The 13530-nt window shown below is 45.1% G+C and overlaps 1 protein-coding gene across 1 annotated transcript in view; it reads left to right on the top strand.

Moving 5' to 3' along the window:
- The window catches only part of ITGAL (integrin subunit alpha L), a 28197-nt gene that overhangs the window by 10148 nt on the left and 4519 nt on the right, over window positions 1-13530 (top strand). The window contains exons 9-20 of the mRNA XM_072417020.1: window positions 326-463; window positions 773-970; window positions 1047-1168; window positions 1245-1390; window positions 2963-3117; window positions 3225-3338; window positions 4890-4951; window positions 5029-5170; window positions 5246-5338; window positions 6025-6104; window positions 6380-6454; window positions 6545-6617. Coding sequence (XP_072273121.1) covers window positions 326-463; window positions 773-970; window positions 1047-1168; window positions 1245-1390; window positions 2963-3117; window positions 3225-3338; window positions 4890-4951; window positions 5029-5170; window positions 5246-5338; window positions 6025-6104; window positions 6380-6454; window positions 6545-6617 — 1398 coding nt within the window. The remainder of the gene's footprint in view (window positions 1-325; window positions 464-772; window positions 971-1046; window positions 1169-1244; window positions 1391-2962; window positions 3118-3224; window positions 3339-4889; window positions 4952-5028; window positions 5171-5245; window positions 5339-6024; window positions 6105-6379; window positions 6455-6544; window positions 6618-13530) is intronic.

The raw sequence follows: 13530 nt of genomic DNA, 5'->3' as shown, positions 1-13530 counted from the left end.
CATTAGACCGTCCTATAATACTGCAGACAGAGAGAGAGCGCACCGTACATTAGACCGTCCTATAATACTGCAGACAGAGAGAGAGCGCACCGTACATTAGACCGTCCTATAATACTGCAGACAGAGTATGCCCCCCTTGTATAATTGGTATACACACAGGTCACAGTATATTAGTGGGGGGCCAGTGGGAAGAATGTCACCCCTTACATAGTCATCATTGGGGTCACTTACACTTGGATCCCCTAGCGCCCCCTGGAGGGACTCTGTACACTGCATGTGACACACCTGGGGTCATGTGACATTTATCTCCATCCTTGTATCTCAGGTGGGCTCGTACTTTGGTTCGGAGATCGAAGTCTGTGACACCGACCAGGATGGATTTTCAGATTTGGTGCTGATTGCAGCCCCTCACTTCTATCATGTCCGATGGTCTGGACAGGTGTCTGTATATCGTTATATTCAGGTGAGACCATGTGACACCTGTCACTTCTGACTCCACCTCCTTCCTGCTCTGTCCATTCTATTCTTCCTTCCATCTCCCCCCTCCCCCATCTCCCCTCCCATCCTTCCTTCCATCTTTCTTTATCCTTCCATCTCCCCCTGTCCTTTCATCTCCCTCCATCCTTCCTTCCATCTCCCCCCGTCCTTCCTTCCATCTCCCCCCGTCCTTCCTTCCATCTCCCTCCGTTCTTCCTTCCATCTCCCCCCGTCCTTCCTTCCATCTCCCTCCTTCCTTCCTATATGCCGTCTCTTACCTCTCTTCTCCTTCCAGGGACACCTCCAGTTCCAGGTGAGTCTCCATGGTGAGTTGGGTCACCTGCACTCTCAGTTTGGAGCAGCGCTCTCGTGTCTGGGTGATGTGAATGGAGATGGATTCAGCGATGTGGCTGTGGGGGCCCCGTACGAGGGGAGAGGAGCGCTCTATATATTCCGGGGGGAAGCCGGAGGGGTACAGGCTGCCTATAGCCAGGTAAGGTCATGCCAATGTGCTGTATAAGACAGAGCGTCCCCCTCTGGACATTCTCAGCTTTCTTTTCTGTTAATAGCGCCTGACGGCCCCTGCCGGGACTTCTGGTTTTGGTTTGTCAGTTGACGGATGGTTGGATATGACGGGGGATGGGCTGACGGACGTGGCTGTTGGGGCAGTGGGCAGTGTCACCCTGTGCAGGTAATTGGTCTGCTCCTTGGTCACATGATCTCTTATAATTATTATAGAACTAATGACTCTCAATATTCCTATCCAGATCACAACCTCTGCTAAATGTCAGTGTGACCGTCACCTCCATTCCACCGGAGATCCCCATCCCTACTGTGGAGAGTGCCACGTGTGACATTGAGGTGACCCTACAGATGTGTGTGGACCCCGAAATCCTAACAAAGCAATACACAGGTGCAGAGACATCTCCTCCATATTGTGTAATTCTGTATGGGCTCCTACAAACAGTCCATTTACACCATTATATGAACCCCATGACTCCCCGTTTTCTCACCTTCCTCTGAGGACCCCATTACTCTTTTAATACAATGCTTTGTACAGGATTATGTCTCCATCTCTGCAGTCTATTCCTCTTTTATTACACTAAAGTACTTTACTAGCTTTATATATTGCAGCTTGGCATTGCATGCTGTTATTAAGTCTATGATCTACCAGAACCCCCAGATCCGTCTCCATTTCTGACCCCCCAAATGTATTCCCCCTAGACAGTATGAAGCATGCATGTTGTTACCCCCAAGTGCATAACTTTACATTTATCTATATTAAATGTCATTTGTCACTTGGCTGCCCAATCACACAGTACATCCAGGTCTGCTTGTAGATTATAGACATCCCGTATGGACTTAATTCCATTACATAGTTTGGTGTCATCTGCAAACACAGAAATCCCAAACTCTATATCATTTATAAAGATGTTACACAGTAAAGGTCCCAACACTGAACCCTGGGGTACACCACTAATACCCTTACACCATTCAGAGTATGAATCATTAATTACAACTCTCTGGATGCGATCTTTAAGCCAGTTCTCTATCCATTTACAGATTGACTTTTCTAAACCTATTGCCCCTAACTTGCATATTACCCGTCTGTGGGGTACAGTGTCAAATGCTTTAGCAAAGTCCAAGTACACTATATCAACTGCCACTCCACTGTCTACCTGTTTACTTACTTCCTCATAAAAAGAGAGTAAATTTGTTTGACAACTTCTGTCTTTCTTGAAGCCATGCTGACTATCGCTTATAATATTATTTTCTAGCAGAAACTCCTCTATGTGGTTCTTTATCAAACTCTCTAAGACCTTTCCAACTATGGACGTTAAACTAACCGGTCTGTAGTTACCTGGTAATGACTTTGCTCCCTTTTTGAAAATAGGAACCACATTGGCCTTACGCCAATCCATCGGTACCCTGCCAGTGACTAAAGAGTCTCTAAAAATGAGAAATAATGGCTTTGAAATAACCGAGCTCAGCTCTTTGAGGGCACGTGGATGTAATCCATCAGGTCCTGGTGCTTTTCCCAGCTGTTTCCCAATCATATCAATTCTCAGCCATTGTGACTCATTTAAGGCAGTGACATTGCTATTATGAGTTTGGACTTGAGCTCTGCCATTTTCCTTTGTGTACACAGAGCTAAAAAAAGTGTTTAGTAAATCTTTTCTCTCTTTCTTTCCTCTGAGAACCCCCATTACTCTCCTTTTCTCTCTTTCCTCAAAGGTCCCCTATATTTCCTTTTTCTCTCTTTCTCTACTTGAAGTACCCCATTACTCCTCTTTTCTTTTCCCTAAGAACCATAAAATAGTAAGACCCCTCTCCATTACTTTTTTTTCCTTTCTAAGGGCCAATAGAAATGTTTTCCCTCTTCTGCTTTTAGGACCCCTGAACATTTTTCTGTCCTACACGTTCTAATCGTATCCCTATTCTCTTCCTCCTAGGGCCCCTTTTAACCTTTTCTTCTCTCTCTTAGGGCCCCTTAATGTCTCTCTCCAGTACGCCGTCATTCTGGACTCTGTGCGTTCTGTCAGTCGGATGTCCTTTAATAACAATCGGCGGGAGATGAAGCAATACGTTGTGCTCCGGGGGCCTGAGCGCCTGTGCTGGAATCACAGTATCGCCCTTGTGGTAAGACAATGTGGTCATGTGATCTCTGCCCCCCTGACCATCACCAATGATTAGTGGGGTATTTTCCTGGTGGCTTTTATTTACCCTCATTGATGTCTCTCTGTCAGGACTGTTTTATGGAAGATAGCTCTCCTGTCTGGGTGTCTCTTGTGGCCGCTCAGGTTCCAGATGTCTCCCCTTGGCTTCTCTCTTCAGCCAGCAGTCTCTCAGACAGCACTCAGGTAGGTGGAGGCTATAGGGGCTTCTCACCATGGGGTTATTTTAGGTATCCGGCTGGAGGTGGCTCCTATAAGTTCCCCTCATTGCATTTATTATACAGGTGGAAGTACATAAGTACACATTATACAGTGGTGCATTTGTGTCTCCGGTGATGTGGGAGCTGTAGGATGTTGTGTTGGGGTCATCCAAATATCGCACACCGTGGTCACATGTCCACTACCCATACCCCGGGAATCTGGTGCCCCCTATAATTCACAAAAGGTTTTTATATAGTTTTTTGGGGACTTTCAGTTTGCATTGAACAATCAAACATAAGACTATATACTAAAAACATCAATTTTATTATTAACAAATTGTTTGAAACATCACATTAAAATATTTTTAGTTGTCGCCTAATACATGATATACCGTATTTTTCGGACTATAAGACGCACTTTTTCTTCCCCAAAACTGGGGGGGGAAAGTGGGTGCGTCTTATACACCGAATACATGTTAAATATAATTTAAAAAAATCATACTCACCCGATACCGCGATCCCGCGATATAACATACATACAACATACATCATACAACATATAACATACATACATCATACAACATATATAACATACAAGACAAGCTAGATGGGCACACGTACATCCTAATTTTGTATGTATAGAAAAACTAAAGTAAAACATTGTATATAAAGCGATAGAGTGAAAATAAACACGGAGTGAAATGATAAGGCATTGTAGAATGAAATAAAGTAAAATAGTACACATAGTATCCAACATTATTCACCAAGCTACCCATGATTTCCATATACATAAACTGATACAATTTCAGAGTAATAGTTTTCAAATATTACAAAAATATTCTGCATAGACAAGTGGAAGAAAGAAAGAGAGAAGGCAACATATACCATGGTGTTGGGTGTGTATTGCTATGGTAAGAATGCTTTGAAGCTGGCCGTGTCATTGAAGCCCGGAGAATATTGTTTGATCGAATTTCCACCTCTAGGGTTGGGTCCAAGGAATTGACTGACCACGGGGTCATAGTTGTGTTTTGTACACACATGATAACTTTTGGGGGTAATTAGTTTTGCACCCTTCATTGAGTACACATGTTCGTACATTCTTTTCTTGAACGCTCCTTTCCCCTCCCCCCCTTGTTCATGCCAAACTGAAAATCTCAAGACAACTATACAAAACGTTTTGCGATTTACCAAGAAAGGATGTGGCACTAAATATAATTACACCTAGAGGAATTTCCCCTATAATTCCGCCACCCCGGGTGATATCCTAGTCATGGGGTGTTCCAGGTTCCCCACATTTGCTGTTTGGACAGTTATGGGGCAAGCCATTCTGCTCTTCCAATAACAACGTTCCCGACCACAGAACTGACAATCAGATTCTCGCTGTGACCTGTGAGGTGTCAAATGTTCCGAGGTCAGTCTTTGACCGATTCCCTACAACATATCAGCAGATCGGTAGGGTGCAGATACATTGCTGATTGGCTTGTTGTGCAGGTAAATAACCTGTGAATCACATAATCTTATCTTCTGCCCTCTGTAGATTCCCTTCCAGCTCTGTGGCAGCGGAGGAAGCTGTGAGCCTGACTTTCACTTAGATCTCAGGTGAGTTGCAGCTTCTCAGGTGTGGTCACCATTCATTCTCTCCAGGTCATCTGAATAAATCACATTGTTTGTGGCAGGACGGAACACCTGGTCGTAGAGGAAGGAGCCTCATTTTCTGTCTTCCTGAAACTTAAAAACAAAGGGGAAAATGCCCAGGGGGTCCAGCTAATAGCCCCCTACGCAGCTGGGCTGTCGTACCGCAAAGTCAATATCACAGAGGTAATGAATGGGGCCGAATGATTGGGGCTCAGCCAGTTCTTCCTGAGGATAATCGCAATCTTCTCTTCTCTGAAGGCATCCAGGAGAATCTCAATATTGTGCGAAGATTCAGAGAGCAAAATCCTTGTGTGTAATGTCAGCCACCCCATCATGAGAAGAGCCTCCTGGGTGAGTGTAATGGGGGGAGATTATAGACTGATGTATATGGGGGTCTATAGGGGGTTATCATCTGATGTATATAGGGGTCTATAAGGGGTTATCATCTGATGTATATAGGGGTCTATAAGGGGTTATCATCTGATGTATATAGGGGNGGTTATCATCTGATGTATATAGGGGTCTATAAGGGGTTATCATCTGATGTATATAGGGGTCTATAAGGGGTTATCATCTGATGTATATAGGGGTCCATAGGGGAAGTATAGCCCGATATCTATAGGGGTTATCATCTGATGTATATAGGGGTCTATAGGGGAAGTATAGCCCGATGTCTATAGGGGGTTATTATCTGATGTATATAGGGGTCTTTAGAGGAAGTATAGCCCAATGTCTATAGGGGTCTATAGGGGTTATCATCAGATGTATATAGGAGTCTAAAGGGGAAGTATAGCGTGATGTCTATAGGGGGTCTTTAGGTGAAATATAGTCTGATGCATATGGGGGTCTATAGGGGGAATTATACACTGATGTATATAGGGGTCTATAGGGGAAGTATAGCATGATGCATGTAGGGGAGAAACATGGAAGGACAGAATACTGCTGGAGATATGGGGAGATATCCAGGAAAGGACAATGGGGAAGGTGGTCAGAGGATATCAGCGGGGAAATAACTCAAAGCTGGTTCTGCTTTACAGGCCGACATCCACATCATGTTTGGAATTATCAGCAATGTCTCCTGGCCAGATCGGATCCCCCTCACTGTGCAAGTCACCAGGTGAGTCCTTTATATGGACATTTGATCAACATGTTAGAGAACAACCATTGAGTGAATGTTCAGCATTTCCAGAAGCATTGGGTGAATGTTCAGCATTTAGGGAGTCATTGGGGGTTTAGGTTAGCATTTTGGGAGTCATTGGGGGTCCGTTTAGCATTTTGGGAGTCATTTGGGGTCCGTTTAGCATTTTGGGAGTCATTTGGGGTCCGTTTAGCATTTTGGGAGTTACTGGGGGATGATAAATTTGACTTGCTGATATTTTCTTTCCTGGACAGCAATAATAATGGGAATGTGACCAGTGTGACCCAACATATTCCCGTCCTGTATCCAATCAACATCATCAGTCGCAGGTCAGTTCATGTGTGTTGAAAGGTCATGTGATATATCGGGGCGTGTCCCCATGTCTGCACCTGCCTCATGCATGTTGTGTCACCTTGCAGGGTGGAAAACTCAACAAAGTATCTCCAGTTCATTGAACACAAGCAGCAGAGCAAAGTGATCCATGCCTATCAGGTGAGGGCAGATAATACTTGGGGGGTGATGGGGGAATATCAGGTGAGACCTGGGTGTGTATGGGGAAAGTGACAGATGTGGTGTAAGGAAAAGGAAGAGACAGTGGGATATGTGCATGGAGAGAATGAGGCATTGGGTGATGGGTGGGGGGGTGTATGGGGAGAAGGGGGGGTATCAGGTGATGAGGGGGTGCATGGAGAGGAGGGGGTATCAGGTGATGAGGGGGGGGGGTAAAGGGCAGTGATGGTGAACCTTTGGAGACGGAGAGCCCAAACTGAAGCTGAACAAACAACTCATACATTACCATCTTTTGTCTGAAAAGAAAACACAATAACCGAGCTTCCAATGATACAAACAACTTTTTATTAAAGGTAAAAGTATTAGCGTGCTTTGTATTGTATTTGGCGTGCTTTTGAACAATTATTGTGTTTTTGCCTTTTGTATGCCTGCTGATATTTGTCTAACCTTGGCTCATACTGACGTTATTATTACTTGGCAGAGAATTCCACACTTTGTGTTCTGTCATTTGTCATCTTCTATCTTCTCTCGTGTGTCACACACCGGTGTCTCCATCTTACACAACTGTAAAAATCCGTCACAATGCTGGACAATTCCTTGTGGATTCCCCGATAATTTGTAGGATTTTCTAAATGAATTTTTAGATTTGGGAAATATTTCAGCAGCGCACATTGAAGGTCTTTGCAGAATCCCGCGGTTTTCTCTCCGATGATTTCATATCACAAAACATTCTTTCTGCTGTTTTCCCTGCACCGTGTAGTTGTTCCGTACATTGTAGTGTAGAATCTGTAATAACATTGGTAAGCCCGGCCATATCGGTGAGCTTATTCCGGCCCTTCTTCCTCCATAAAGGGCCGAATATCATCCAAGCCGGCTACTAATCTCTCCCGGACTCTGCTCAGCACCGGACATTATTATACATAAGTAACAATTATACGGAGCCTCCTCTAGAAGTGCTGGAAGATTCAGAGCCGTGATGTCATTCTCCATTTCTGTGAAATATTTGAGGACATTGTCACGTAGAAGTCACACCAATATGGAAGTTGCCCCATCACTAGTGAAACCACTTTTCCTGCTCCTACGTCTTGTGACAATAAGCCTCCATCACAGCATTGTGGATATTTATCCCTCGTGTTATTTCAGGCAGCGCAGCTCTCGTGATGTCACCATAACACACAATACTGCTAGCCTTACGTGAATATTTGTATCGCTGCTTCCATCCAAGCACATGGAGTAGCGGGCTGCCCTTGTAAGTCAGTGCTGATCCGCTGACTAGGGATGAGCGAGAAGGCTTCTGACATTCCCACAAAAATTTCCCCGAACTTCCGATGGGCCTTGAATCCCATTGAAGTGCGGGTTCCCACGCTCCCTGGTCTGTACTTATCATTGATGATTGGACAACATGGCCGTTTTTATAATACCCCCCATCAATATTATTATCATGTTTTGCTATGCACAGTGAAATCTGAAAACTGCCAGCTGTCAGATGATTTGTTCTAGAAGGATAATTGTAAAAACTAAGATACTGGGAATGATATTTCCCCAATTTCTCTCCAGGAAACTCTTTTCTTTCAGTTTCACCAAGTTTGGCAATACTTTTGTGGTTGTTGTCAAGGTGCGGTCATTACACAGAACACATAACGCTTCCCCATTGCATTCCATGACTCCGGCCCCTGGGAATGATCTTCCTTGATCTGTTTTTGCTTTTTTTGCTGTACTTATTTTTGGGTGTTCTGCATTGAAGTCTACAAAAACACAATAAAAAAATGAAGCAGCCAATACAAATCTATCGCTATACCAGGAATAACTAATATAACTATTACTAAAGAAATGGATATTCCCCGAATCTACCGCAGTGATTATCAGATGGGGTTCTGACCCTTTGAATTTGCTGACCTCCAGGAGACAATCATCAGGGGGTGTGCAGGAAAGAGGAACACCTGAATGAAAATAGAGGGATGAAGATAAGGAACTAGGCCTCAATGGCTAGGGAGAGGGAAACGGCCACACCCTACGGACACCCTAAATCTGGCCCTGACTCCCATCAGTATGAATAACCCCTGATGGTGGGAATACTCATACACCGGAACCTAGGCCCTAGTAGCCCTGTATAGCCCTAGGAATAGTGACTGGCATGAGACTACTGGTTCCTCCCCAGATGAACGAACCAGCGTCTCCCTGAGGCCTACTAACAACAAGAGAACAACAAAATCCAAAGAGCAGTAAACTTATCTTCAATAGAAAATGGAGGAGCAGGAACCCTGGAGAGGACAACACACCAACTCCTCCACCTCCAAGCAGAGAACCGCATAGCATGGAGTGTGAGGCCAGACTAAATGGAGGAGCAGTAATGGCCACCAGCTGCAGCTGATACAAGGGGTGAGGTCATTACCAACAACACAGAAACAAGAGAAAGCAAAGAGACTGTCAGATAATCTCACGTGTAGCCAGTCTCTCAGATCTTCTAACCTCAGTCACGGGAGGGACCGTCACAACAATGTTCCCCTGACCACCAGAGTGCAATGTTCCACTGACCGCCATGGGGCAATGATCCACTAACCAGTAGGGGGCAATGTTCCCCTGACCAACAGAGTGCAATGTTCCACTGACCGCCAGGGGGCAATGTTCCTCTGACCACCAGGGGGCATTGATCCACTGACCGCCAGGGGGCAATGTTCCACTGACCACCAGGGGGCAATGCTTCACTAACCAGTAGGGGGCAATGTTCCACTGACCGCCAGGGGGCAATGTTCCACTGACCACCAGGGGGCAATGCTTCACTAACCAGTAGGGGGCAATGTTCCCCTGACCAACAGGGGGCAATGTTGCTCTGACCAGCATCTTTTCTGCTCTGATAAAGACATCTGAGTGCATTTCCTACCTCTGATTCTCCTCCGCTGTACATGTGTTGGAGCTACTTTGCAGAAATAAGATGTCTCCACACATTTCCCATACACAGGAGGCGTGCAGACCCCGATCATCCATACAAGCTCATTTTCCCATTAGCAGGAGCCCAGGTTGGTTGCTATAGACAGCAGCCAATACAAAGTTCCCCCTGACAATCCCAGTACAATGAGTGCCATGTCTGTCCTGTCCTCTCTCCTAGCGCACACATAGGCCATAGAGAGGTGAACCCTGCACACCAACCTATCGCAGCATACCGAGCATTACACGGGTCATGTGATGTCAGGTAAACCCAACCTGCTGCTATGTAATGACATTGTAACCTTTATGTAGTGAGCACAGAACAGATATCAATACGTGTGAAAGTCATTCTACAGCAATCTATGACAGAACCGATCCATAACCCGACACCAACAATCAGCACCAACCTGATAAGACTGATAACCGGATCAGAACAGAGAGCCAATGGCCCATCTAGTCCAGCTCCTGTATCTCGGCCCACATCTATAATAAGGAGATGACCCAATACCCATCAGGGATAGTAACCCGCGACGGACTTTTCCTCCAGAAATTTCTCCAATCCCCCGTCTAGGCTAGATGCCAGGACCGCCGCGCAGAATTACCGCCTTCATCTATTTCACTAAGACATGGTCACTAGGACAGAAAACATCTTCCTAGAAGGGTGCAGACAGCAAAAACAACACTGCACAAATCGATTCTGCTTCTGGGAATAACACGTGATTTACATGATATCGAGTGCGCCGATTCCAATACTGAACTCAGAATTTGCCTATCACGTACAGATTTTAGGTTATAGATGTGCATTAACTGTTCCAATGGTCGGTAATTGGGTAATGTATTTTTACATGGGAACATTATAACAGTTGCAGCTACCACTATGCCTGCTGCCACCTCACCTGAATTACGCCCCCTGGTGGCATGTATGTTCCAGCAGTGGCTGTCGGGGCAAGTCAGTGAGCTGATGTCAGAAATATATATATAATGTATATAAGGCGAGATGGACCCAGGGCTTGTCCATAGTGTGAAACCATCTTATTGGATAGTACAGCTCGGCCATAATGAGTCTGTTTAGAGATAGAGATAAGTAGGCCAAGCTGTGTTAATAAACCGGACATTTTGTTCTACATTTGTGGCAAATATACCCCATGTGATCAACAGTACCTAACCAAGAGCGTGAGATTGTGATTGGATTTGGATGTGAAATTGGGGTTCAGGATAAAAGCCGGGCACCTCATATCTGCTGCCAGTGCCAGAATCCGGTGCCAGTCCCTCCTATATCTGTTATCACTGACAGTGACATATCGGATGCGGAACACGAGGGTGATGTCCATGGTAATGAATGGTATGAACCCCAATTTGAAGAGGGTCAGCCACATTTTATAAGCCAATCAGATTTAGATGATCTAGTAAGGGACCTGTCTGAAGTCTGAGCTGTTAGCCCCCATACTAAAGGAGTGGAATTTGCTACAAAAAGGAACGACGACTTCACACTTTCCTGATTGTCACACAAAGTTCTCAGGTTATTACAAGCTGGAAGACGACATTTGCTTCTGTACAGACGTGAATGGTCTGATGATGGAGTTGGGTTCATATCAGAGCAATGGAGATTGTTCATAGACTCGAGCAATGCAAGTCTGAAAGCTGTATTTGTGCATAAAGGTAACGAAACCCTTCTGTTCCTCTAACCAATGCCGAGGCAATGAAGGAGACATACAAATCCATGGAGGTCATTGTGATATTGAATAATTATTCAGAACACAAGTGGAACGTTTGTGGTGATATGAAGGTGGTGGCACTCCTTGGCCTGCAATACAGAATATTTGTGCTTTCTGTGCCTGTGGACCAGTCGTGATGACAGCAACCATTACAAAGTGAAAGAACGGCCACCCAGACCTGAACACACTGCCGGCCAGTACAACGTGAAGAATAAATCACTCATTGATCCACAGAAAGTTTACCTTCCACCACTTCATAATAAACTTGGATTAATGAGAAACGTTGTTGTTGCAATGGATCGTGATAATTCGGGTTCTCTGAAGGACAAGTTTAGAAAAGTTATACCAGATGTTAAACTGAAAGCAGACATTTTTATTGGTCCCCAAATCCACAATTTGATGCGTAATGACATTCAGAGACAAACTCAACTCACTGAACTTGCTGCTTGACAAAACTTTCTGGGCAACCAGCGAGCTGAACACGTGAACAACATGCTAACAACATGCTAACAGCATACCATCAACTTGGCTGCCGAATGTCACCTAAAATTCATTTCTTACATTCCCATCTGGACTTCTTCCCACAAAGTTTGGGTGATGTGAGTGATGAAGGGGAAAGGTTCCACCGGGACATTTCTGTTATGGAAACAAGATATCACGGCCGGTGCACCCCCAACATGATGGGCGACTACTGCTGGTCCTGCAATGGGAGACAGCGGAGTGCCACAAACACAAATGGCTGAAACACTTCTGTAGTATACGTGTGTGTTGGACAATGACTCGGGTGAATTATGTGGTGAATTATGTGTCATTGTATATAACTACGTTTTTGTAACGTCATGGAACTATGAGGCAAAAGTTAGTTATGTAGAAATAGATACATATATAGAGATTACATAGTAACTGCAGAACGAGAGAATGTAGCCAATCGCGTCTATATGTGTAATTAAACGTCCTAGGCAGACTTCAGATTTGGATTCATTGTATAATATTCATTTTTTTGTGATGCAGTGTAATAATAATAATAATAATAATAAATATAATTGATTTCTCACATTACAGGAATGCAGGGAGTTTTACTAAACACGTGCCAAATACATATCAATGCAGCACATTGCACACAACTATAAAGCGCTGGGGCAGGGTATTTGAAAGGCCGGGGTATGAGGTGATGGGGGGTGTATGGTGACAGATGGGGGTGTAGGGAGAGAAGGGGGTATCAGGTGATGGAGGGGTGTATATGTGGAGGGTAGGGATAAAAGGTGAGGGGGGTATGGAGAGGAGGGGGTATCAGGTGATGGGTGTATATGTGGACAATGGGTATATCAGGTGATGTGGGGTATATATGTGGAGGATGGGGGGTATCAGGTGATGGGTGTATATATGTTGAGGGTGGGGGTATCTGGTGATGGGGGGTATATATGTGGAGGATAGAGATGTAAATGTAGATGGTCGGGGTATCTGGTAATAGATGTATATGTGGAGTATCAGGTGATGGGAGTGTATATGTTGAAGATTGGGGTATTAGACCATGGGGGGTGTATACGTGGAGGATGGAAATATCAGGCGATGGGGGGGGGGGGTATATGTGGAGGATGAGGGTATCAGGTGATGGGGGGTTTACATGTGAAGAATGGGGGTATCAGATGATATGGTGGTGTGTATGTGGATGATGGGGGTATCAGATGATGGGGGGGGTTTAAATGTGGAAGGTGGGGGTGTCAAGTGCTGGGTATATATTTGGAGGATGGGGGTATCAGGTGATGGGGGGTGTATATGTGGAGGATGGGGGTATCAGGGCATGTGGAGTGTATTTGTGGAGGATGGGGGTATCAGGGCATGTGGAGTGTATTTGTGGAGGATGGGGGTATCAGGTGATAAGTGTGTATATTTGAAGGATTGGGGTAGCAGGTGATGTGAAGTGTACATTTGAACTATGGGGGTTTTCAGGTGATGGGCGGTGTATATGGGGAGCATGGGGGTATCAGGTGATGCGGGGTGTATATATTGATGATGGGGGTATCAGGTGATTTGGGGTGAATATGTTGAGGATGGGGGTATCAGGTGATGCGGGTTGTATATGTGGAGGATGGGGGTATCAGTGATGGGCGGTGTATATGTGGAGGATGGGGGTATCAGGTGATGTGGGGTGAATATGTTGAGGATGGGGGTATCAGTGATGGGCGGTGTATATGGGGAGCATGGGGGTATCAGGTGATGCGGGTTGTATATGTGGAGGATGGGGGTATCAGTGA

This window comes from Pyxicephalus adspersus, chromosome 7 (genome assembly GCF_032062135.1).
Source record: "Pyxicephalus adspersus chromosome 7, UCB_Pads_2.0, whole genome shotgun sequence".
NCBI classification, from domain to species: Eukaryota; Metazoa; Chordata; class Amphibia; order Anura; family Pyxicephalidae; genus Pyxicephalus; species Pyxicephalus adspersus.
This window is presented reverse-complemented; position numbering and strand designations above follow the sequence as displayed.